Here is an 11,125-nt window from a genome sequence, read left to right as displayed (position 1 = left end):
AGCAAGGCTGAGGCGAGAGGCAGGGAGGCCACCAAAGCGATGGACGACAGATGGAAGGACGACGAGATTAAAGAGGACACTGGAATAGACCTTAAACACCTTAAACATGATCGCAAATGACAGAGTAGAATGGAAAAGACAAGTTAATCAAATATGGGTGAAGTCTCAGCATTTTGAGATGTGATGCTTCGTCAAAAGTAAAGTAAGTACAGTTAATGCCTGAATGCTGGAGTTTTTACTTGTTCAAAATGACATCCTGATTAGCAAAAGGTATATTTATGTTGACCCTTATCCTTGGAGGATGTTAAATTAATAGTCACTCTTAAAAACTGTACAAGAGGTATGTAAAACTTTGGATTTTCATGCCATATACATCTTATGGGCAGTACCAGAAAAAGCACGTGCACACAGCATGGATTTGTTTTGGTTTCGATTTCAACTATATAACGATCTCCCCGGACTTACTTTTCACCTGGTTTCTTTATGAATCAGGCCGCTAACAAAGAAAATGACTTTTCGGACAGACTGAAGATAGAAACCGGTTATCCCTTTTACCTATTAAAAGATGTGTGTTTTTCTCAGTGATTTTTCATTTTAATGAGCGCGCGCGGCGAAATTTTTTGTCAGCGTGTCCATTTACCTCTCGCCTCGCAACCACCATTTTCAATTTTCAAGCCAGCCAAACCTTGACATTTTAAAGCAGAAAATCATTGAGAAAGGTAAGCTTTAAAACTTCTGTATAACAACATCAAAATATTTGTTTTCGATATTAGTTATGCATTCCTTTTTTTACAATCTCCTCTCCCTTTTGTAGGGGGTCATCCTGCTGCGTTACAGCGAAAATATATTCAATTCAAATTCAACTCATCATCATCCCTCATCTAATATATTGACGATATTGACATCCTTCTTTAGAGATATAGAGGAAGAATAGGAAAGTTGGGATCATTGATTGAAAAAGGATTTTCCTCTCTGACCACTAAGCAAAGTTTCGACCTTTCTACCGACCGTTCCTTATTTTGTGCATAAGATTCCTTTCCTCCTGCACCAAAGATTACTCTTCTGCCATTTACTTTTCTACTGGAAAAAGACCAGACCTCTGGGTACCATAAATCTAGATGAATACAACCACTTCATAATGATTTCAACCACTTCCTGATGACTTCGACCAACGTCATACTTTCTTAACCGTATGGAAAGGATATGATTCGTCATGTGACCTAATTCGGCAATTTGTCCTTCCCCCTCATGATAACACTTGCTTTTCTTATCCCGCCCTTTCTCGCTTCAGGCCGAATCCTCAGATCACGGTTCAAAACCACACATTTTCCCGTGCAAAAAAAGAAGCGCTTCAATGTTAGCGCAGCAAAAGATGGGAACCATGACGCAACTGCCAGCATCGCGCAATTGAATCTCAATCGAACACAATCGAATATCAATCGAATATCAATTGAATCTGAAAATTGCGGTAATATTCAATTGAGATTCAATTACATTCGACAATCAAATTTCAATCGGTCGATTGCGTTCTATTTGGTTCGACTGGTTCAATCGTTGGTTCAGTTCGATTGAGATCGTCTGGGAATGGTACAAGAAAAAACAAGTATCTTTATTCCTAGGGAAAATGGCAGTGTAGCTGGAACCTCGATATTCCAGGATTAGAAAAAGCTATACCTGTTATCTTTTTTCTTTAAAGAATCAACAAGCCATCAACATCAATAAATTACACACATTTACTCAGAGAAACTTTTAAAATTATCTGCCATTATGACTTTCTTGAAGCCGTTCTGAAATGAACCAATCGGGTTATGAATCGGAATTCCTATGGGAGTTCTTTTCCGAAATTTGTAAAATAGCTAAGTCGGCAAAAAAACTTTTCCCGGGGGTTTGAGGGAAAAACAGAACTGCTGTCATTTGTTTTTTATTTAACCAGATATTTAAATTTGGGCTCAAAAATATTTAAATAAATAAGTTAATAGTATTCAATATACTATTTGTATCTATCAGAAAATAAAACACTTACAGAACGACATCGTTTATCATTTGGAATACCCCCGTATTTGGACCATTCTATGGTGGGCGCAAAATAGGGCGGAAACTAAGTAGCACCCTCAGTGCAAGATTGCCGCCTCATCTTTATTCGCCCGCGCGAGAATGCGAGCTAATCATTTTTTCTCGCGCGCTCAAGGGGAAAAGGAAAGTGATCGATATTCTTTGAAGAAAAAACGTCAGAAACAAACCCAAAGACCAAAAGATGTATTTTGTTGTTGACAATTGATCCTGTGAAGATGAAAAAATTTCTGCTTTGCATTTTTTTCGGAACGCTGAAAAACTCTAATTTCGATCATCCTTTAAGATAAAGAGGTTGCGAGATTTGGGTTAGCGAGGCAAAAATCGCTAAAAAGCTGGTAAAATCGTAATCCTCAAAAATTGATGTTCCAGCCTCACTGAATGGGGGATAAAGGCCATTTTTAACCAATATTTTTGAAACTGTTATATAAAAGATTGCGGATGGAATGCGTGTCTTTTCATTTCAATCATGAGAATAAATATTCATGTTGGGTTTCACAAAAATTAGTTCCAATAAGGTACGAAGGAATAAATTTCAAAATAATGGAGGAATTAGAGAAGAAAGTTACAGAGGAATAGAGTTGGAAGTAACAAAGAAAGTATTGAAGGAATAAAGTTTGAAATAAGGAAGAAATCAAAGAAGAAAGCTACAGAAGAATAAGTTAAAACCAACCCAAATAATTTCAATAAAGTTATTGTTTTTTACGTAAATAAGTTTTGAAATATTGGATACTTGAGTTTTTTTCTTGAAAACTCACAAAAATTAATCTTACGCAGTTTGTCCAGGTTTGTCTCCTGAAATCTCAAAAACCCGTAAGAAATTGAATTAAAAATGTCAAAAAAGCATCATCTTGCAAGAATTAAATTATTTCTGAAAGAGTTTGTCTCGTGAAAATAAGTTCTCGCAAATATTGATCTCTTATTAAGGTATTAGATTTTCACTTTTCAAATAGATGCGAGGGAAACAACAACTACAACAACTATAATAAATAAAGTATGGTTTTTTATGTTAGCATAATATTTAATTTAATTAAAAACTTTATTTTTAACTTATCAGATTTAACAAGATGTTGAGGACTTCTTTGGTTCGTGCTGGCATTGCCACTTCAAGGGCTCTCAAATCTCAAGCACCATCAGGAGTTGTTGCCGCCAGATGGAGCAGCAGTAAGCCAAAAGAATCTGATGAAGCATTTGATGCAAGATGGGAAGCTTACTTTAACAGAGAAGATATTGATTCTTGGGAAGTCCGTAAAGGAATGAATGAATTATATGGCTATGATCTTGTTCCCGAACCAAAAATTATCAGCTCCGCTTTAAAAGCATGTAGAAGAATTGATGACTTTGCTATGTCTGTCCGTGTTTTTGAAATGGTCCGTGACAAAGCATGTGGTGATAAAGAAATCTACAATTATGTTCTCCAGCAATGTCGTGGAACCATTGATGAGCTTGGCTTGTCCACACCTGAGGAATTAGGAATTTAAATTTTCTTTTTGTAAATTATACATGTTGTAATTTTGAATCATTTTAAACACCATGAACTTATTTTATCCTCTTTGGTGACAGTTGTTTTCTGATTTATGCATTGTTTGGACGTCTTTGTAGACAATATCTGCTCAGATGAGGTACAAAGTCAAAATCTTTATTTGTTTATCTTGTTAATAATAAGCTTATAGGGAGTCCGGCGAGTTTAAAGTTAATTTCACTTGTACATTCTGAAGTACAAACACATTTACTGTTTTAGCCTCCACTAGACCATATAGACAAGGCCAAAATAAGTTCTCAGTAAATTAAAAAGTTGTGTGTATTTGCCAAAATAAGTTCTTATAAAATTCAATTGTTCTAACAATTTTTTTAGGTTTAGTATAATAATGATGACCCATGATATTGTTCTTTTTTTCGTTTCGTTTCCAGCGAAAATACGATTAAAAATCAAATAAAATGACAAATAAAGAAAGATACGATCTTTGGATCGGCAGTGAATTGGGACTTTTAAAAGGTAATGTATTCTTTTCTTAAGACTCCCTATCCTCCTTCTTAGTATTTAGCAGTATAATAGCGTCAACATATTATTGGAATGGAAGAAAGCAACCAAATCTTTTATTTTAGGGGTTGTGCTGAAGAAAGAGAGTTTCGTGAATTTCGGGGATATCACATCGCTTGATAAGACGCAGTGTATCACGTCAATGTGCTGGCAAAAACAGGATAAAAAACTGACTAATGTAAGTGTTAGTTTACAGGTTTTTCCAAAAATTGCATAAATGGAGATTACCCTTACCCTCGTGATTCTATTTTTTTTAACTAAGTTACAGTTTTTTAACTTTTAGCCTAAAAGTTATTCTCAGTTATTAATTTTTTTAAAGCAGTTAAAGAATTTTTGTGAAATGACAATCTATGTTTCTAAGCTTTGCACGCACGGCTTCAGGCACGACGGAAGCTTTTTATATCTGGTACGGCGAATGAGGAAATTTAAGCGATTTTATAGCAATTTGACCGATGAAGAGGAAAACTTCGGGTATTTTTGTGAAAATCTGGTACGGCGGCCGCCGTACCTGCCGTACCCGTTACGTCGTGCCTGGGCTTAAATACTTCTTCTCTCAGCAAAATTTGCTACCAAATTGATATTTTTTATCCATTAAAAGATTATTCTACATATTTAGGCAAACCAACCATATAATAACCATGCTGGTCAAAAAATGGTTTTGTGTTATTGTTTTAGGTTAATTCTTAAGCTAGGAGTACAGACTTTTACGATTTTTGCAAATTTTCGTGAAAACTTGGTGAAAATAATGTAAATTGTAAAATATAATCATACTGGAAAATTTTTGATGAGGCAAATCGGGAAAGTTTATATGCACAGGAAATTTTCTTTAAAAAATTGAAAATCTATAAAATGTTTAAACTGTGAAATTTCAAGTCAGTTCAAGCGTATTTTTAATTTTTTAACAGCTTCTTAAAGGTACTGAAATCGTTTTTGTCAGATTCAAGGAATACTAGTTATCCCTTTGAAGCCAATTTTCGTTTGAAATTTCTCACTTTCACCGAACGATGCTGGATAGTTTATGCTCGTGAAAAACATCCCTCCTCAAATTCGCAAAAGTAAATTTCGTAAATTTTGAAATTATTCGAACTCGTGAAAGTTATGGTGAAAGTTTGTAGGCCTTAAGTATATCAGAAAGAGCTACCTTAAGGGAAGAAATTTTTTGCGGGAATTTAATTTCGCGGTTGGTCTAATTATTTTTTTCGCGGGAATTTAATTTTGCGGTTCATCAATTTTCAAAAAATTTGCGGGAATTTAATTTCGCGGTTGCAAGATATTTTTGACCAAAAACGTTATTAATTAAACAAAAAACCTGTTTTAAGGCTTGAAATAGTACGAATTTGGGGGAATGCGTGAAATAAACTAAATTTCGCGGGAATTTAATTTCGCGGATTGCCGATTTTGTAAAATTTCGTGGGAACTTAATTTCACGGTTTTAGGCAAAATCCGCGAAAACCGCGAAATTTTGTTCCCGCGAAAATTTCTTCCCTTAAGGTATTAAAAAATTCCTGTCCTTTGACTCGTCAACCAACTTAAACCTGTTGAATTTCAGATTGTGTTTGGCTTGAAGAATGGCACAGTTAAAACATTTGATACTTCAACCTGTGAAATGGGAACCTCGTTGACGTGTAACAAAGTGGCACCAGTGCGTGGTGTGGCTGCTTTGCCTGATGGAAGTATTGTCACTTGTCTGGAGAATGGAAATCTACAACGCTGGAAAAATGGCCAGTGTGATGTAAGTGGAACTACAATCATGGTCGTTATGACACGAAAGGGGAATTCCCTGCAAAACTTAAAAACCACAAACGAAGTATAAAATGCTAAGAATCAGGGGAGGGGAGGCAGTAATAAAATAACAGACATCGTGAATTCAAGCGACAAGGTAATTAATATACCAAAACATCTCCAAAATACCAAAAAAGACAGAAAAATGTGTGGTATCTTGACAAAAAAATTAGTTTTTAATTAAATTGTTACTAAACCAGTGATTTTAATCATTTTTTCATTAAAGTTAGTTTCGTTGACGTAAAATTTACTCAGAAAAAAATCGTTCATCTTAAAAATCGTAAATATCTCGTAATCTAACCAAAAGCCCTCTTAATAAAAAGCAACTTATGACGTCACCAGGAAATATGGCAGATTTTCGGCTGCTTGGACAGTTATAGATGGGTCTAATCGACGAAATTTTAAAAGAAACAGCATATTTATAAGCTACTTAACTTTCATTTCAGATAAAATAGCCGAAATGTATTTTTAAAGTTTTGTAGGAAGAGGTATACACGATGGTCCAGTGTTGAACGTCGATCTCTAAACTCTTTTTCCTACAACAAGACAACATCGTTAATCATTTTCTTCTCTTTGTTCAGCTGGAGAAATCGGTTGGAGACGACATCAAAGTCATGGTTCACAACAAAAACACTAATGATGTCATCGCCACAGGTGGTCAGGAAAATGACCTCAAATTATGGCAACTCAAATCTCTGGATAAACCTATCTTCACTGCGAAAAATGTAACATCATTCTTCAGTCTATCATTTTATATCGTTTTTCTCTCATTCTACTCTGCGCATGACTTGAGTTATAAAAAATTCCCGTCAAATCTACATTATTTTATTCTTTTCTCAAAATCGTTCTATTTGAAGCCATATTGACCGTGCAAAAAGTGAGGTTTGAATGTCTATGAAAGAAATAGAGCTTGTAAAACATTGCAGTTTGTTAAACAAATCATCCAAACAAACAGTGTGTGTTTCATTAAAGTTAGTTTCGTTGACGTAAAATTTACTCAGAAAAAAATCATTGATCTTAAAAATCGTAGAGTTGACCCAATTCGTCCTATTTCAACTCAAGCCTGAAAACAGGCTTTTCGCTATTTTGATAGTCTCTGACCAAACGATTGAATTTCAATTTGAATTCCCGTCAAAATTTTCTCCTGTACTCTTAGGTGCCAAATAAACGGGGGGGTTCGAATAAACGGGGGGGTTGGAAAAATTTTGAAATTTCAATAGACGGGGGGGGGACCTAATTGCCGGGGGGGTTGGAAATTGTACTTATGAAAACCCCAAAATAAGGTAAATATAGGCTAAAATCAGGCTTTTTGGAGCAAAATAAGGGGACTTCTTTTAGCCAATTGAAAATATTCTTTAAAATTAATAAACGGGGGGGGTCCTAATAAGGTCCGGGGGGGTTGGAAAATTTTCGAAAAATTAACAAGCGGGGGGGACCGTTTATTTGGCACCTAAGAGTAAGGTGTTTTGATGATTATGTATCGTTTCAGGTAAAGAACGACTTTTTGAATCTGCGAGTTCCGATATGGATAACAGCAATCGACTTTTTCAACGAAGACAACAACCGTGTTGCAGTAGGTTCCGCAAACCACGTTGTTCGTGTCTATGATCGGAGGGAGAAACGTCGTCCTGTTTTCGAGACTGACTGGCACGAGCACCCCATCACTGCACTGACGCTCAAACCAAACAACCACTCTATCTTCCTTGGTAACAGTGCAGGTCACATGTCAGAGTTGGACCTCAGGAGCGGTAAACAGTTAGGCGCCTTCAAAGGAAATGCAGGCAGCATTCGAAGTATCGTTTGTCATAAAACGCAACCTTATATCGGTGTTTGTGGCTTGGATCGCGTGTTCAAATTATATGATACTAACAGGAAGATTGTTAAACAGGTGAGAAGTCAGTTTCAATGTAGTGAATTTTTTTATCTGAAAATGTTATATATTTTTTTAAAGAAGAGAATTTCAAAATAGGTCCATTTCATTTGTACATTTGATAAGTGGAGTAGCACGAAACTCTGAGTAGTGTACTTTTTTACTTTCTGTTGTGAAGAAAGATATCTTTTAATATTTCTTTCTCTAGATTTATATGAAGTCCAATCTCAATTTCATTTTGATGCCCGACACTGAACTTCAGGTGAGTCTTAACTATTGAACATGGAGAATTTAAAAACTGAACATTCGTTGGATATTTTTTATACAATGCAAAACAGTATTAAAGATTTTGAGTTCTGGAAAATTTTAAACTCTCCCCTATCTTTCAGTTGACGGAAGTAAGCGGAGAAAAACGTGAACGCGCGACCGAAGATGGAGAGGAAGCGGACGTTTGGCAAAACATGGAAACAGTTAACGATGAAAGCAAAAGTGAAAAACCTAAGAAAAAGAAAAAGAAATAATTTTAAAGGGAAACATTTTTTACACTAAAATTATTGATTGGCTTTTGTCTATCACTTTTATGAAACTTGATACCTTTAAATAGCGGTGGTGATTGGTAATTTGGTCACAAAAGAATATTTTAATTACTTTCCTCCGCCATAGTTTCAAATTAATTTTCCCTTATTTTAAGCATAAGTTCCCAAGCTATTCTACTTTTAAAAAGAAATCTTTAGTTCTGCGCAGAGAATTCTCATGAAAATGATAAATCTAGTTTTCTTGACAGTGGTTTATTATCGATCAAAGATTTTGATTTTTCAAAATATTGTTTGATCGGAATATGAAGTGAATTGCTTGAACCATTCTCGTAAAGTACAACTTTTCATTTCAGTCCAAAATTTCGGTCTAGAAACTACATCGTAACAATACTGTAAGTTTAGACGGCCTCTGCCTATTCATGATATGCACCATTGCAATGTCTTCCACGGACCCAGCAGCTGATTGGTTGCAAATGACGTATTATTAATTGACTGATTTTACGTCACTTACAACAATGAGCTATTGCGTCCGTGATGTAATGTCAGAATGGTGCATATCATGAATTGTAATTGTGAATATTGAAAATGGGTAGAAGTTTTTCCTAAAGTTTCTTTTAACGTCAAGGCAGCGACTTTTTTCAATCTTTTTTTTTTGCCTACTACTAACAATCACATAGACAGGGCAGAAATTGTTGAAAGAGGACCGTCTAAATTTGAGCTTCTAGCTATAGTCGTAGGATTCGATGTCACATGTGGCTTGAAATTCAATGCACATGATACCCACAGATATCTTTGGAAGGATTTCCTACCAGAGTCACGTGACTAAAATATGCAATTTCACCGGTTTGAGAGATGTGAAATAGCGTTTGCCGCCTACGTTTTTTGATCTCGCGCTCCGAAAACAATTAAAATGCTAGATCCTATCCATCGGCACGAAATTTAAAAAGTCAAATTTTTGCTTCACTTTTTTTTGCTGGAGAAAGCTTAAAGTTGCATATCTAGCCCTTCGGGCTTAGATATCTGTGATGATACCCCCTCCCTAATTTGTCCACTTGACTGCTGTTACTATCCAAAATTACTGTAAATTTTCACCGCGTTTCAAACACCATTTAAGGGCTCTGACCATAGTCCAAAAATTGATTTTGGTATTTGAACATAAAAGTTATATTTTTCAGGTTCCTTAACACTTTTAAGAAAGAATTGCCTTTATAAATTGCTTTTTAATCGAATCCCTTAAGAGTAATTAAGAATTTAATTGCAAAAATGACGTTATGAACTTTAAAAAGATGTTAATAATATGTTGCTTCACCCTCTTTTACAAAAAGTGCTTAGTTTTAATGGGTAATTAACTTTTTTGTTTGAAAATTTCTTTACGCTGTCCGCAAAGAATTGAACTATCTTAAATTTTGCGGAAAATTTTTCTAAAAAGAGGTGTCAAAAGTTATGACTGTTTTTAAGCAAAATCCAGATGAAAAACCACTATTTTGAAGATTTCCGAGACAAAGAAGCATTTACAAAAATTTTCCGCAAATTTTTTTATTGTTCAGTAAAAGATACACCATCTACTGCGAAAAAATTTTTAAATGTTTTTTCTTCGCCGAAACTAAGCTCTTCAAAGTTGAAATACTCTTCCTCGCAAAAGTCTTCATTTTCTTCTTCATCAAATTTTCTCAATGCAATTTTTGAATTTTCAGATTCAGGAATAGTTTGTCTAACAGAAAATGTATAACATGCCATACTTTTGTTCGTTACATCAGTCAGAAAACACATTTTAAACACAGCAATTATGAAACACTACATGTTTGTTTTTTTATAAGCAAGTGTATGCCCCTTGGTCAGGCTCGTGTATGCTTAAGTTCTCAAAGCATCCAGGCATAATTTATGCTTATTATATGCTTAAGAATCATGCTTATGATTCACCCCGAGCCAAGTTTTTAAAGAAATTTTGTAAAAATTTGTTCAGATTTTGGGAGCAGTGGAATGTTAGCTAGCCGTGGAATGTCTTATTTTTTACTTGACCTCTACCAAACCTTTTTAAACAGATAAAAATGACCACTTGAAAAATATTTAGGCTGACATATATGCTCATGTTAAGCTTAGGAATTCTGCAAATCTGAGCCTTCATATGCTTATAAGCGTTATGCTTATTAAAAAAAACATGTATGGTCAGAGCCCTTAATAACTTACCTGAAATAAAATACTGTACTGCGTTGACGAACTCTCGACAGTCGAAGAAGATACCTCTGACTATTAGTGAACCTTTCATTTTTATCATATTTGTCGTGTGTAAAATGACAGATGTACGCAGCAAAACTATGACATATTATACAGTACATGGCCCCTAAAACGGAGATTTTGCTCTAATGAGCCATATTGGTACTTTATTAACCTGGGAAAAGGTTCAGGTTCTATCCTAACACATTTTTCTTGAGTCCGAAAAAAGAAAATACCAAAATTTCATTTTTGACATGGCTTTTTAATTACCCTTTTTTTTTACTAAAACCGTCAAAAGTCAAAGCAGATTTGAAATTAACCCCTATAAACATGTACCAACATACCAATTCAGTAATGCAAAGTTTTATGTAATTCCAAAACAAAACGTCAGATTTCATTTGTTCCTGGATTTGTTAAGGGGGTAGTCATATGAGAAATTTGAAATGTCATTTTTTAAACTTTTTGTTATATCTTGTGAAGTAGTAAATATTTTCCAATGAAACTTTCCACAATTGTAGCACAACTATAAAGGATATGAAAAATTAAAAAAAAATTCTAAAAATAGCAAAGACGGGGGTAATATCGTCCAGGGGGTAAAAGCTATAAAAATAT

General features: G+C 34.8%; 2 protein-coding genes across 2 annotated transcripts; both read left to right on the top strand.

Annotated features, from left to right (window-relative positions):
* The first annotated feature begins 624 nt into the window (after window positions 1-624).
* On the top strand, window positions 625-3,617 carry LOC136799348 (cytochrome c oxidase subunit 5A, mitochondrial-like). Its single transcript, XM_067056051.1, has 2 exons — window positions 625-719; window positions 3,128-3,617. The coding sequence occupies exon 2, from the start codon at window positions 3,138-3,140 to the stop codon at window positions 3,549-3,551; it is 414 nt and encodes a 137-aa protein (XP_066912152.1). The 5' UTR covers window positions 625-719; window positions 3,128-3,137; the 3' UTR covers window positions 3,552-3,617.
* Window positions 3,618-3,975: 358 nt separating this feature from the next.
* Window positions 3,976-8,314, top strand: LOC136799347 (WD repeat-containing protein 74-like). The gene is made up of 7 exons (XM_067056049.1): window positions 3,976-4,066; window positions 4,177-4,289; window positions 5,661-5,843; window positions 6,475-6,618; window positions 7,383-7,781; window positions 7,972-8,025; window positions 8,153-8,314. Exons 1-7 carry the CDS (start codon window positions 4,009-4,011, stop codon window positions 8,282-8,284), a joined length of 1,083 nt encoding a protein of 360 aa, XP_066912150.1. The 5' UTR covers window positions 3,976-4,008; the 3' UTR covers window positions 8,285-8,314.
* Window positions 8,315-11,125: the final 2,811 nt, after the last annotated feature.

This window comes from Clytia hemisphaerica, unplaced genomic scaffold (genome assembly GCF_902728285.1).
Source record: "Clytia hemisphaerica strain Z4C2 unplaced genomic scaffold, Clytia hemisphaerica genome assembly, whole genome shotgun sequence".
In the NCBI taxonomy this organism is placed as follows: Eukaryota; Metazoa; Cnidaria; class Hydrozoa; order Leptothecata; family Clytiidae; genus Clytia; species Clytia hemisphaerica.
Note: the sequence above shows the minus strand (reverse complement) of the source record. Positions and strands in the feature narration are given on the sequence as shown.